The sequence below is a fragment of the Lichenostomus cassidix genome, chromosome 3, assembly GCF_008360975.1.
Source record: "Lichenostomus cassidix isolate B80296 chromosome 3, HeHo_3.0, whole genome shotgun sequence".
Taxonomy (NCBI): Eukaryota; Metazoa; Chordata; class Aves; order Passeriformes; family Meliphagidae; genus Lichenostomus; species Lichenostomus cassidix.
In genome coordinates, this window is record NC_139483.1 from 9,126,003 (window position 1) to 9,140,766 (window position 14,764).

The 14,764-nt window shown below is 48.4% G+C and overlaps 1 protein-coding gene and 1 long non-coding RNA gene across 4 annotated transcripts in view; one reads left to right on the top strand and one right to left on the bottom strand.

The window, feature by feature from the left end:
• Positions 1-704: 704 nt before the first annotated feature.
• Positions 705-9,994, bottom strand: LOC146438995 (uncharacterized). Of its 3 annotated transcripts, XR_014850618.1 has the most exons (3): positions 9,810-9,994; positions 1,485-7,596; positions 705-1,139 (listed from the first exon to the last, which is right to left on the bottom strand). It is a non-coding gene; the product is annotated as an uncharacterized LOC146438995 (long non-coding RNA). The 3 variants fall into 3 exon arrangements; XR_014850616.1 differs by having other exon boundaries at positions 705-7,596; XR_014850617.1 differs by lacking the exon at positions 9,810-9,994 and adding an exon at positions 7,798-9,080 and having other exon boundaries at positions 705-7,596.
• SPRED2 (sprouty related EVH1 domain containing 2) overlaps positions 9,268-14,764 on the top strand; it is a 59,899-nt gene continuing 54,402 nt past the window's right edge. The window contains exon 1 of the mRNA XM_085054300.1: positions 9,268-9,817. Within this exon, the coding sequence (XP_084910426.1) occupies positions 9,771-9,817 (47 nt within the window). The 5' untranslated portion in view covers positions 9,268-9,770. The remainder of the gene's footprint in view (positions 9,818-14,764) is intronic.

The window sequence follows — 14,764 nt, forward strand, 5'->3', positions numbered from 1 at the left end:
ACACACATCGTCAAACATCTCTAATTCAGTGGGAATTAGAGGCTTTAAGATCCGACTTCCATGATTCAGAAGCTTACAATTTTGCGGGACGTGGGTGCGCTTCCCTCACGTGGGACATCTGAAAGGCCAAGCCTTGCTCATCCTCAAAATTACATGTAGTGTTTGGATATCTTTCATGTCGCAGTGCAATTTCCAGGATGAATGCATGCACTGCACCCCTTTATGCTAAGTGTGTTTTAATTTAGGCCTCTGTGATGTAAGACCCTGAAAAGTGCATTTAAAATTGAAAAGGCAGCTGGTCCTCAAGACTAAAGGCACAAATACGATACCACAAAACATCTTCTGAAGGGTGTGCCTTCTTCAAACACACTTTCATTAGAAAGATTAAAATTCAGAAGAGAGACGGCACATGTCTTACAGTCATTATTAAAAAAACGAAACCAAAAAGAGTCGGTGGAAGCATTACAACTAAGAATCTAAGTTTAGTTCTTTATCCAAGTTGCATGTTGGCACAAGTGCAAAGGAAAGAGCTCTTGTTTAGGCAGCAAGAAGTATTTGTAGGTGAAAACACTTCTTTAAAGGGTGAAAAACGTGTTTCATCTTAGAGAGTTATTTTTGAACTTCGAAATCAGGGCATAAAGGATTTTCCTAGGGTGGAAGTGCACACTGGAGCACTTTTACTCAGACCACACGAGGCAAACGAGTACAACTGTGTTCAGTTTTATGGGGCACCTTCACAGCAGCATTTCGTTTTAACCCATGATGACACATACTATAAGAAGAGATTAGCAATGTGCTATTTAGGCTTGAAGCATTTAACTTTTCTCCAAAATTCTTCTAAGTTTGGAGTAATTCTTATATGTCTCACAAATATGTTAGAATTTATTTCTGTCCTTTCTGATAGTAAATTACAGAGGAATGGAGGGTCTCAGGTGATTTGTACACCACTCACAGCCAAGCAGCTAGACACACATAAAAAAGTACAGGGAAATAAACTCGAGTGGATGTTGTTTTTCTGTGTTAAATGACTCCCAAATGGTCCTGAGTTCAAGTCCTCTTCCTCACACCCAGCTATCTCCTTGGGTTGTGGTTCCTTCTGCTGCAATGGAAGACCAATACTCCTCCACCCCTACAAATGACTGTAAAGCATACAAATGAAAATTAGCATATAAGATCAGACATGATTGCACAGATACTCTAACTAAATCAAAAGTCACAGTATATCATTTATTGTATTTTTAAAAATTTTTTCAAGATCTCATGTTTCTCAGGGTTTATCTCCACCCCAATACTTGAAAAATCAATATAAGTACTGTATAATGAACTGCCATTGTTAAAAGGTCAAAACCTCTTTTGGGGTAGTTGTGTGCAGCAAAGTAACTGCAGAGCTTCCACAGCTTCCTGCTCTAGGAGACGTTATGATCAAAGAAAGCTCTGGCTGTGATTTTGGAGACAGCTGTATGGTAGTGGCACGAAGTCCTTACCACTGTTAGCATTCTTTAGAAAGCACAAGGCAACAGGCTCGGGTGACCTTTCTCAAAAGGTGCCTTGCTCATCCTGTTACTAGGGGAGGTCCATCTGCAGAGGGAATAGAATTGACCTTGCCACAGGAAGGTGGAAATCACCTCTGCTTTCCGCCCTGTCAGGATTTAAAGAGGACAGCCATCCATGTTTCTTTCAGGATGACAAAGACTTGTCCCGCTTTGCCTGCAAGCCAGAGAGAGGGCAAAATTCAGACTGCTATCTCACAGGACTTTCATCGAGTCTTGTGGGAGAGCTTTCCCATTTGTTACTTTCTTAGACTGAAAAACGTCAAAGAAAAGACCCAAATCTCTTTAAGGCTGAGCAGGAACCAATTTATAAGAAGTGTTTCAATGTCACAGCTATCCAGAGCATTTTGTGTAGTAATGAATTAAATACTCATATTGTGGTAATGTCTTTGGCACAAGGAGAAGCAGTTATATGCAAGCTATTGCATCCAGACCATGTGGTTACAGAGCAGTTCTTTTACCCCTCAATGAGCTTTGGACTACAACTCCCATTGTACAGAAGGAACAGATCAGGTGGGAGAGAAGAAGCAGAAAGCAAAAAATAAAGGAAGAGCCCAGACTCTGTGATGTGTTTGATGAAGATGACACTGATGCCATTAAAAAAATTACCATTATTCACCAAAACGTCATCTTCATAAGCTCTCTAGCTCCCTGTTGGTTTTCTTTTTTGAGTTTTTTAAATGGTGATAAAGTGTAGATATTCACATCCACACTGAACATGTGACTCTGAAGACATTCATGGTTCCAGCATACACGTATGTTCTCCAATGTGTGAAATCAGGAGGCAGGAATTTACCATATAAGTCACTGAAGTTCTGTAACAGCTATTTAAAATAAAATATCTCTTCTGTATCATCTGATCCTGCTGCCACTGCCTTCAGAGGGGCTGAATCAGGCAGTTATCATTAGAGCCATGTAACTCCTCCCTTTCAAACCATCCCTCCAGCCATACTTTGTAAAGCTGCAGTCAAATAATTATCATGTGTAAAAGTACGTGCAGGAGGGGATGAAATTCTCTTCCTAAACATAGCTTACAGCACAACCATTTAAGTGTAAATGCTGGGGTTTCTAGACTTGAAGAGAAAAACAGAATCAAAGGCAAATGTTTACCTGCCATGGATCTGGAGGTTTCCTTCACAGTCTCTGCAACTGAAGTCAAGTACCCTTGGTTATGGAAGTGAAGCTTATTTTTCAGAATGTCGTCCATTTGCTGTTTTCTAAACAATTCATCTTGGTCACACTAAACCTTAAATTAACCCCCACTCCTACCCACTTGCAATTTTAGCATGATGGCATTAACTGCAGAAGGAACAAAAAAAGCCCTTCAGCTGCCACTTCAGCACGCCCCATATCTTGGATTGTTTTTAACTTTCAGCTTTTAAGGTCAGAACATGCATCCAGCAATAACCAGCCCTTTTTTTTTCCTCTAAGAAACTGGAGAGTCTACTGTCTTAAACAGTGGAGTTCTGTGAGCAAGATCAAGCCCATGCTTTTGGACTTTCAGGTGTGAAGCTCTCATAACCTGGGCTTGCATTTCTGGCCTTTGTTAAGCCTGGCAGCAAACACTACTGGGGATGCAGCTGGCAGTGAACACCTGGAAGGTCTTGTACCCAGCACCTGCAAATGGCAGCTTCTGTTAACAACCACACACAGAGCAGAGCTGTGAGTCTTCATTCCCTTCTAGATGGAGCTGGAATCCATACTGGAGTATTTGTAGAGTCCCAAAAGGTTTTTGTATGGAGTGACTAACTTGATTACTTTTCTCCTTAGAGCTTGGTAGGGAAGCATAATATGTGTGTGATTACCAGAACATAAAAGGAGCATAGGATTATTTTCCATGGGAGTTCTTGGGAACATCTTGGAGGATGGCTGTCTAAGGAGCAGGTCTCCCTGCAGGACCATTAAACTCTCCTCCCAGCTTCTTCATCATGTGCTGCGACTTATCCCAAAGCTATTCAATGGTGCATGGGGTTAACCATGAACCTTCTTTAGCTCTAACTCTCCACTTCTGAGTCCTTCCAGGACACTCATAAGCCATGTGCTATATTTGCCTAGCTGGAGTTGTTATGAGGATGTTGACACAAGGGAAAATATCTGCCTGGAGAAGAGGGTGGACTGGCACCCTTTGAAATTAAATATGGCCAAGCATCTGCAAAGGACTGCGTGGGTTAGTGTCACCGAGCAGCCCTGAAGCCAAGGGTTGGGCTAAGGAGGATACAGGCAGGGTACATACAACTCATTTCCTCTGTCTGCCATACACAATTAAACATCTGACCCAGCCATGTCAGCATTTCCATATTTCAAAAGCTTAATTTAACTCCAGAAACCTTTCCTGATTGATACCTGTGTGGGGGTTTCTCCCACAGCCAGGTCTGGACTGGGTAAACCCGCAATTATAACCGCTCAGACACTGAATAGGACCCTGTACTCACAGCAAGACACCAGGTGAGAAAAGGAGGTCAAGCCACAAAAACTGGTTTTGCCAAAGTAGTCAGTCAACTGTTCATCATGTCACCTGCTGAGGCTGATCAAAGTGCTTTGCAATAAAGGGGACGTGGGTGTTCAGAAGGGTTGGTCTCACAACAGCTGTGAGAGAGAGGAACACCCAAGTGAAGTTTGGCTATCAGAAGGCAACTTTCTGAAATGCACTTTAAGTTTCAAACCTGGTTCAGTAACCTCCAAGGAGGGGAGGAAAAGGTGTATGCACAGCTCCAGTGTTTTTCCCAGATACATCCACTTTTGTGCTCCCTGAAGTAAAACCAGATTATTTGGCATCTGTTTGTTCAGCTCCCATGAGGCCCTGGAAACAGCTGTATCAAAAATGCAGAAACCTCTCAAGGGTAGAAAGGCATCTCAAGAGAAGAGCAGCCCTTCCCTCATGCCAAAAGTAGCCTGGCCTTAGGACTAATCCTGAGGTTGCAGTGAATTTGCAAAGCTCCTGCACACTTGTTTTTCAATTTGATGAGCCAGGGCACATTGAGTTGGGAATGTGCAGAAGCAAAACACCGCTTCTCAACTGACAGCAATAAGTGGAGCTTCTGTAGCAGTTTTTCCTTCCAAGCATTCAGTACAAAAAGATATGTAAAAAGTTCAAGGAGTGGCTGTGCACCCATCTCTTGTTGAGTCCATGCCAGGGACTTGACTCTAGCGGGACTCCCAAAAGCATCATCCTGTGCCACTTTGTGTGAAGGAATCACCCCCACCAACACTGCTGTCTCACTAAACCTGCTAATGCCACCCTCTCACCAGGGTGGAATTTGGTGGGAAGGCTGAAGTGTTGAACTCAAGATTAGAGCATTTTCCTGCTATCTGCACCACAAAGACAATGTGTCATGTGCTTGTGAGACTACAACTTAGGTTTGTTATCATCCCCTTTATATCAAAAGGAAGTTACACACACAAAGGAAACACCAAACCATCATGTCAGGGGGGCTATAAATCACTTACTGCTGAATATTAAGAGGGCAACAGAGTGCCAGTAGGAAAGCAAGAGTTTTGAAAATACTGCTTTTCCTCGCCATCTCCCTATTTCAATAAACTTCACTTTTTTTGGGGGAGAGGATGAAGGAGAGCAGAAGGTTTGATGAACACAGCTACAAATGACACCAGATTTGTCCCACAGGAATGACTCATGACTGACTGGATGCACTGGTCAATGCCTTCCCAGCCATCAGAACATTCATTGCTGTTGCCCAAGTTGATCCCGTGGTGTCCAGAAAAGCCATACAGGCAACAGTGCAGAGATCGCTTAAATTTTTTTGCTACTTTCCATCCTAGTAAAACACAGGGTTACAAAAACCAAAAAATGGAGAAAACAGTGGGATAGTCAGCCCATCTGGCAGCAAGGGTCCTTTCTGCTTGCCTGCTCTGGTCTTAACAGCCTCCAAAAGGACATCCTGGGAAGACTGCAAGGAGCTCTCCACATCCTCGTCCCCCGGCATGTGCCTGAAAGGATCCCAACAATTCTCCAAACCACATGCTGAAATCCCACCCCTGCTGAAAAAAACCTTTCTGAGTATTTTCAGACTCTGTGACCTCCCAAAAAGTGTCAGATCTGAAAGACTTCACTTTGACTGCAAATGTTGCAGATTGTTTCTCCAGCTTTTAAATTCTGAGCAATTATGATGGGGAAAAACATAGATGTAATCATTGCTTTTAAAATATGATTACTGCTCAAAAGAATTATTGGGGAGGGGGGTAATTGTCTGGAGAATGGCATGATTCAGGACTGCTGACTTCCACTCCTCACTCATTCAAAGTCACCAAGTGAGTCAGTGGAAAAATCATTGAATTCAACACAGTCAACAGGGTACCAACATTCATATTTAGGTCCCTAAATCAACTGTGTGGAAGATTTCAGCTCAAAGGCTGAAAGATTTTATTAGTAAGAGTAAGTGAAGGTAGAAGGCTACATTGCAAGGCTGCAGTAAATGCCATGCTAAACTTTGACTCTTCAAATTCCAGTGGTTCTCATCCTAAAAAAGTGCTAGCTAAAGATGTAACAGCACTCAAGAAGTTTATTCCAACCCAAGCAGAAACAAGGTTCTCTACAACAGCTGAAGTATTACTCTGCAAAATAAATGTTTCTTTTGAATATAAAACACAGGACAGTCATAGCAGGCAAATCGTTAGTATGCAGGAGCTGTTGCCTTGAAGCTCTGCCACCAAAGGCTAATTAATTCTAGGTACCGTAACGATCCCATCACAGGGAAGGGCTATTCTGTGTCTAAGCAGAAGCTTTGTATACAAACAACACAATGCACAAACAGAAATCACACTTCTGAGAGAGAGCCCTTTCATTCAGAAAAGTCAGTCAGCTCAAACGTGCTACTTGCAAGAGCCGGCACAGTAACCTGAATATTAGAAAAATAAAATTCAATGCTTCGGTGAAAGGCGTAGTAAGAGGGTTGTGCAGTGAGTGAGAGAAATTATTAAGAGAATAAATCACTTGGCAGCTTGCAAATTAGCAGGACAGTGAAAGCAGAGATCAAATAAGAGATCTTGCAAATCCACAGGAAATGACTCAGGAGGCTAGATCAAGTAAAACTTCAGCTTCCAAGCCTCACACAGATTTGCTTCTCACCATCAGGGTAAATATGCACACACACAACATGAGCACATAAAAATACATCCAGATCACACAGACAAGCTCTCAAGTATTAATCAGACAGTGATTAATACCTAGTCCTTCTCAGTGGTATAACCATTATAATGGCCTTTTAATTACATGATTGTGCCCTGGGTTTTTTACATGGCTATAACTCTCCCCATATTCTGCTTCTGCAGTAACCAACTGCTAAATGCCATGCTCCCCACTTGAGGCATATCAATGTTCCTGCTAATCACAGAAATTTTTGGCATGAAAGATTTTGAAGATGTTAGAGGTCTGTGCAATCTCAGCATCCTTTGGGGGAAAAAAAAGACATAGGATGGGTGGAAATGTGTCAAATCATTACATCTGGTCTTTTATTGTACAGCAGCTGAAGACGTTCCTGCCATTTCCTTGCCCCCAACTGCTTACTCCTGCCCTGACACTTCCTTTTGCTGCCAGCTCAGCTTTGCCAAGATGTTTATCATGCCATTCTGCAAGCTGGATTCTTGAATAACTTTCCAAAAGAAAGAGGTATTGGGGGTATTATTAGCTGGGACAGTTTAGCAGATCCAGCAGTGTCACTCCTCAGCAGGGGATGCATTAGCACAGCCGAGAGGGTGACAAACTATGCTTTGCAAAGGAATGGGTGGGAAGGGAGTGGGGGATGTGGCAGCATTGGCACCCTAAAGAACACCCACGGTCTGCCAAAGGGAGGGCAGCAGGCTTGCACTCTCACACATTATCTGGTGTTATGGCCAAACCTCTAGCAGTGACAGGAGCGTTACTATAATACTGTGCTACAAAGCTGCAGATTCTGGTACCACCTCCAGAGGACATGCAGTTTCTCCCTGGGGGCGACTGCCTATAAAGAAGACCTCAAGGCTTTCGTAAGCTCTTGCCTCCATCTTGTTACTAGCAGTCCAGAGATTTTTCTCCCAATTTCCATTTCTGTTCCTGAAAAGAAAATTTACAGCACTTTGAAACCCTGCAGACCAGAAACACAATTTCCACCCCAAAATCTGAAGGACCCTTCCAGACTAAATCCCATAGACTAGACTTAAAAGATAAATCAGTATGTGGCTCCCTTAGGAACTGCAGCCATATCAAGATGGACTATCCCTATGCAATGAGAGCAGAGATGGCACATCTCCTTACCTGCAATGGGAAAGGGATGCTGTAGTGGAGGAGCCTGAAAAAGCTGGAGGGCAAGGTGATGTGCTTAGGTGGTACAGACACATTTCCTCTCCCAGGAATCCCCGATCACAGAGGACTTGATGGAGGAAGCAAAACCAAAACTCATGGCTGGTTACTCAACTTCACAAGCCAAACTTTCTTTCCAATAGCTGGCTCCTGTTACCCCTCCTCTGTGGACCAAGCAAGTCCACAGGGCAGATATTATGGTGTAGCTATGAATACAAGTTGGGAGAGTGTTTATTGGCACTGTTCATTGCAGCAAAAAACATTTGAACTGACCTACAAGAAAAGCTGTACAAAGTTCCCAGCATGCCAGCGTGCACGCCACAGCAGTGCTGAACGTGGCGCTAGGAGGCAATTTGAGCTCTTGTAGAGGCCAAGGTACAGTAGGAAGAACATGAGGATGGTGTGAAAAAAGCACCTGAACCTTGGGATGTGCTGGTGTGGGGCAATGTTGGCTCCTTGGGCTTCTTCTACTGACCAGCTGCCAGACCACTCACTAGGCACACAGCATCAGAGTATGGAAACACTTCCTATGGGTCTCATCAGCCACAATGAGGAGCTGCACCAAGCCAGGCTGCCCTGGGCCAAACCGAACCAAGCTGGGCCAGGCTGGGCTGAACCCAGCCAGGCTGTGAGAGGTCAGGTCAAGGTGAGCCAAGATGTCCAGAGAAGGGTAACAAAGTAAATGAAGGGTGTGGAGCAAAAATCTCATGAGGAGCGGCTGAGGGAGCTGGGGTTGTTTAGCCTGAGAAAAGGAGGCTCAGGGGTGACCTTATCACTCTCTACAACTCCCTGAAAGCAGGGTGTGGTAAGGTTGGGGTTGGCCTCTTCTCCACGTCAACCAGTGACAGGACAAGAGGACCAACTCTTAAGTGCCAGGAGAGGTTTAGGTTGGATATTAGGTGGAATTTCTTCACATAAAGGGTCATTAGACATTGGAATGGACTGCCCAGGGAGGTGGTAGAGTTACTGTCCCTGGAGGTGTTTAAGGAGAGACTGGATGTGGCACTCAGTGCCATGGTCTGACTGACACGGTGGTGTTCGGTCATAGGTGGGACTCGATGATCTCAGAAGTCTTTCCCAACCTAATCGATTCTGTGATTTTGAGCGCGGCCTGGCAGAGCTGAGCCAGGTCTTGCTGGGTCCGGCCGCGCAGGGCTGAGCGGGGCCGGGTGAGGCTGAACCCGGCGGGCCGGGCCGGGCCGGGCCGTATCCCGCACGCCGCAGCTGGGCGGGCCCCGCCGCTCCGGCCCGGCCGAGAGCAGCGCTGGGCGGCGGGCGGGGCCCGGGGGCTGCGGCGCGGGGGGCGGCGCCAGCGGGCGGAGGCGAACGCGGCGGGACCGCACCCCGGGCGCTGCGCTGCGCCGCGGGGGCTCGGGGGGCCGGGCCGGGGCGGTGCCACTGCCGGCCGCGTCTCCTCCTTCCCCGCCGCCGCCGCTGCGGCTCCCTCCCTCCTCCCTTCCCTCCTCCCGCCCGGGTCCGGCGCTGCCCTGCCCGCTCCCGGCGGCCGCGGCAGCGCCGCCGCTTCCTGCCGGGGCTCCCCGCTCCGTCCCTCCCCGCCCGCTCCGCCGCCCCCCGCGGCGCCCCGCCATGGCGTGAGCGCGGCCATGGGGCTGGCCCGGCGCCGCCGCCTGCCCCCGGGCGCTGCGCTGCTCCCCCGGGCCCGGACCCCGCGCCGCCGCCGCCGCCGCCGCGCCCCGCCGCGCCCCCGCGGCGCGCTGACCGCCGCCTCTCCTCCTCCGCCCCCGGCCGCCGCCGCCCGGCGACGAGCGCGGCCGTAGTCCCCCCCTTCTCCCCCCCCGCCGCCGCCCGCGCTCCCGCGCCGTCGGGCCCGGCGCGGCCGCCAGCCCCGGCCCGCCGCGGCGCGGCCTCCCTCGCCATGTGAAGCTCGGGAAGATGCGGAGGCGCAGCCCGGCCGCCCGCGGCGAGGGATGAGCCTAGACGGGGAGAAGATGACCGAGGAAGCCTACCCTGACGAGTGAGCGGGGCCGGGGGCGGCGGACGGGCGGGGGGACGGAAGGGGGGGGCAGCCTTTGTTGCCCCGGTGGGAACCGGTGCGAGTCGCTCACCCCCGCACCCCGTGCACGGGCGGACAGAGGGACGCGGACACGCGCGTTCGTGTGCGCGCCGCCCGCCCGGGCATCCGCCATTTCGCGCTCCCCCCGGGCCGCGCTCATTTGCATACGGCCCTTTCATTCATAAAAACCCCCGGGAGGGCGGCGCGGCCCCGCCGGGGTGCGGGGCCCCGGGGCACTGCGGGGAGGGCTCGCAGCCCCGCGCCGCCGCCGCTCCCCGCCCCGGCGAGGGGCTCGGGGCGCCCGGCGGGGGCGGTGGGAGGCGGAAGCGGCGGGGAAGGGGGGGTGAGCGGTGCGCGCCCCCGCCCCGCAGCCCCGGGCCCGGGGGGGTCGGGAAGCGGAGCCGGGGGGGGACACACGACGTCGCGGATCCCCGCCCCGGCCGCCGCCGTTTTGTGAATAGGAGGGCGGCCGCCGCCGCCGTCACATGACGCCGCATTCATAAACCCGGTCACCGGCGGCCTCCCCATTCACCGTCACCCCCCGCCGCCCACCCCCGCTCCGCAGCCCTCCCGCCGCCTCCCCGCTGACGAACCCCCCGAGAGGCCGCACCGGTGCTTTCAAAATGCCCGGCGGGGCCCTTTTCCCTTCTTTAATGCTTTCTTCCCCAAAATAAAACCTAAAGCTATTGCAGCGGAGTGGCAGGAAGGGCTCTTTCACGCCGCGCTGGCCCAAGGGCTGTTCCTGGCTATCTCCTTCGGGGTTTTGACAGTCAAGAGCAATGACTCACTGGCGTGCAGGACTGGGTTGGTGCCAAGCGCCATAGGATGTACTGTGCTTTAAAACGACTCGTTGCAGGGCTTATAAAGCAGCGTCAAAATTGTGCAACTTTTTGGCTCGGTTTTGAGGTCCGAAAAAAATCATAATTGGTGGCATGTGCCACGCTTACACCTTTATCGTGATAAACTTATTTCAGGGCGGTTTACTGGAGAAATAAGAGTGTCGAAGGAAATGGCTTCTGCCCCCAACGTGCGTGTTGAGAGGAATTGTTATTTTGGAAGCTCTTAATGAAGAGACTATAAATACGTGTTTATATGTAGTTTTTGAGATTGTGGTTCTTTTGAAGTTGGTAAGGTTCTTGCAACAAAAAAACCCCAAAACAAAACCAAACAAAAAAAAAACCCACCGAAGAAGTGGTTGAGTTTCTCACATGCAGATTGTCCTGACCTAACAGGCTGGAAAAATGTGGCCAACTCATTTCCAAGAAAAACCTACTGGTTCTTCATTTGGTTTGGTTTTTTTTTTTTTTCTTTACCTTGGTAAATTGGACAATAGGAAGAGAAGTGGGTCCCTGTCTCTGGTTTTGAGGACATGGGGCCAAACCTAACCTATTCAGTGGACAAAAATCTGGAACTCGCCAGCCTTCCTGAGGCAAGATACTGCTCCAAATGTGTTTTCCTGCAGGGCTCGGTGCAGAGGTGAGTGTTGGTGTAAAACATCAAGAACTTGGCTCTGATGGTTAGCTGGGGTTTTTTTCCCTTAATTGTCGGCTGCAGTTTGTTTTGGAGTGAATTCTTCTTCCACGTGCCACTGCACTGCCATGCTGACAGAGGCTTCAGCTAATGGTTTTCATGTGTGTGGAAGCTCTTCAGCTATGCCACCTCCTCTGGGGTCACCTGTCCACCCAGCAATACAGCCTTGGAGGTGGGGAGTGCTGGTGACCACAGGGAGCTGGTGCCCAACCCATTCCCAGGCCACTGATAGCTGTTTTGTTGGCATCTGGATGTGTTGACGTTCAGGGTCAGTGATGCCCTCGTGGTCCTTACCTCAGTGCACATCCCAAATGACCTCTGGAAGTCGTGGTTGGGCTTGTCAGAGTTGAGTGCAGGCCTTGGCTTTGTAGGGCACAGCGAGGTGTTTTAGGTAAGCCATGGTTTCCTCCATAAGCTCCTCACTTCCAGCCTTGCATTGATTGATAGCGTTGCTGAAGCCGGTGACTCATGGGTTGTTTTTTCATTTCAGTGGTGGGTGAAGTGATTTGATTTTTTTTTTTTTCTCCAATATATATGGTGTTAAAAGAAATAAGGACAGGCTCTCCTGATAAGTTTTCTCAAGCTGTCAGAACAATGGTAGTATAGTGTGCTATTTGCCCTAGATATCTGGCTTTAATTTGCATAGCTATTCTTGTTTCACTGAGTGCACTGTGAGCAAATGTTAACAGCCAGATTACAAAAAAAAGGACCACTGTCAGGATGCCTTTTAAAATAACCTTCTTCAAGTAAATAACAAGGGGTTTCCTCCCCTTTTTTTTTTTTAGCCTTTTTTGTCTTTTTTATAGTTCCTTGAGAACACCTCGATGAGACTTTGAGTTTTGAGGCAATTTATAAAACGGAGTAAGGAAACAAATAGGGCTTAGGCTGCTGGAAACTCATCAGTCCCTTCACAACTGCACCATTTCAGATCGATACTTAGAGGTCAATTTGTCATTGCCGAGCGAGCGCCTCTTTCTGCATCTCAGCCTATATTTCTGCTTCCCTCCTTCCCCCTCGCTCAGCCCGTGCTGCCTCGCACGTTGCAGGCTGGGGGGAGAACGGGGATGCCAGGTAATAAATCAGAGGCTCCGAGCTGCGGTGCTGGGCGTAAGCTGGGGAATTTCGGGCAGCGCTGCTTCACCCAGAAGATGGGCGGCTGTGGGCGACCCTCTCCGGCACCATTCCACATGTTTTCCCCGAGTGTGGGGAGGAGAATGGAGCTGAACCCTTCAAACGATTCGGTTATGCCCGGAGGCTGCCGCCTGCTCGTTCCGATGCATGGTTCCAAGAAAGTCACAGGAAGTAATTAAATGGAAAAGGTCAGAGAACGAGGAAGTGTTGGTCCGCAGCCTTTCGCTGCTTGGGATGGAGCCGCGATGCCCTGGCCAAGCTGTGTCCCGGGAGTGTCCCCGCCGCTCCAACGCACGCTTGATTTATTCCAGCGAGCTGGGAACACGCCTGCCAAGTGTTTGCAAGCGGGACTGGTCCCCCGGAGGTTTTTAACAAGCTGGGTTAAGTGGGATATGTGTAGGGTTGCCGTGGTGGTGTGCGGGACGGCAGAATGTGGCGTGACATCACACCGGTGCATTTTTCCCAGTATAGGGAAGGAAAATTAAAATAACTCGCTCTTGTTGGTTCTTTTGCTGGTCCTAAAATCTCACTTCTCTCCACCGAATAGACACAAACTATGTTTGCTCTGAATACCAAGTCCATCAGTATTGCAGTTTGCTCTTTGTGCTGAAAAAAAAATGCTTTCCCCCCCCTTCATTTTCACTACATTTTTGGCCAGTTTTGATTATTCTTCTGTAGGTATCAAAGGGAGTTAGTTCAGCTAAATTATTTTGCTCCCTTCAGCCAGGGAGGAAGGCATGGGACACACTGTGTGTTATGACATTATCGCTCGCAAATAGGACAGGAAATGAAGGATTGCCAAAATATAACTGTTTATTTCTTGGCCTGAAAACATGCCTGTTTAAAATATGACATGTAAGTAGCTGCTTTGTTCGGTCTCTGGGAGAAATTGTTATTTATAAGGGAATAATAGATCTGTCAGATGGAGAAGTGGGGGGGAAGAAAGGAGGGATTTACCCTTTCTACTCTTTCTACTTCTGTTTTGGAAATGCCTTGAAAAGAAGTTGTAGGTGGAAGTTGCATGGAGAGGGTGGTTGGTCAGACAACTGGAAGGGAAACCTGTGGGAAGAGGGTTGCCACAAGTGGAAGGGAGCTGGATTTTGGGTTTCTCAGCACATTAGTCCGCACTATGGCCCCGGGCAGCCCTTGGATAACCCAGATTCTGCTTTGAAAAGGAGAAGCCAGAATAACCTGCCTTTGGGCCAGAAAGTGAGGGGTTTTGGTGCAGCTCCCCTCCTTGAGGGGTGGTGGGATGGTGTTTGAGTGTGGCACAGATGCTGCACCAGCAATGGAATCATCTTTGACCTGTTTTTGCAGCCTGTTTTTTATCTCACCAAGGCACACCCTGGAGCGTGGGTTAAAAGGTAGGTTTTATCTACCTGTTTAATTAAATCCTGAGGCTGCAAACAAAAGTACGTTGTGTGGCAAGGCTCGCTCTTAACATGGGCTTGGTTTGCTGTTAGCTGGATTTAAACCACAAAATTGTTTCCTGTCGGCCACCAAATTGCAGGGAGATGATGGTAGTTGTCCTCCTTCTGGACCAGGCTGGAAAATAGGAGCTCAGGAATGAGACACAACTTAACTATTGGTTTCAGTCCCTCCTTTTTCTTTCTTATACACTCTGCATGCTTGAAGAATCGATAAATTCAATTTCCTTCCCTCCAGCAGAATGGACATAGGAACTGCTCCCTACAACAAATTCCTTGGAAAATGTGGCTTTTTTGGTTTTCCTTTTTTTCCCCCCTTTTTAACAGCACGAGGTGATGTTTCTTACAAGAGCTGTGCAGGGGTGGAGAGGGCACAGAGATGAGTGAAACTAAAAGTACAGCTCTGGAGACTCTGTTTTTGATATATGCCCTGTTTGCTAAATGGAGCATTTGATTTTTGGAGGACTCAGGCTTCTAAAGCAGTGTAGAAATTCAAAAAGAAGTAAAATGGAAAAGGTCAGTTGACTAAAAAAGGCACAAAAAGACTGTGGAGTTGATTGACAGGAGGTGGGAACTGCAGCAGCTCCCCATTTCTGTAAACTACCAAAAGCAAGTAAGAAGCTGTTGTCACATAAATCCCAGCACTGGAAAGAGAGATCTGCTCCAAGCCTGGCAGCAAGCAGGGCAGCATTTCCCAGCATCTTGCTTGCACTGGTTGTTTCTTTCCACTTTGGCCATGGGTAAACTCAGCTGATGGTTTCTAATGATTTCTTTTTTTCGTTTTTCTCTTTTTCTTTTTTTTGTTGTTTCTTTTCTTACC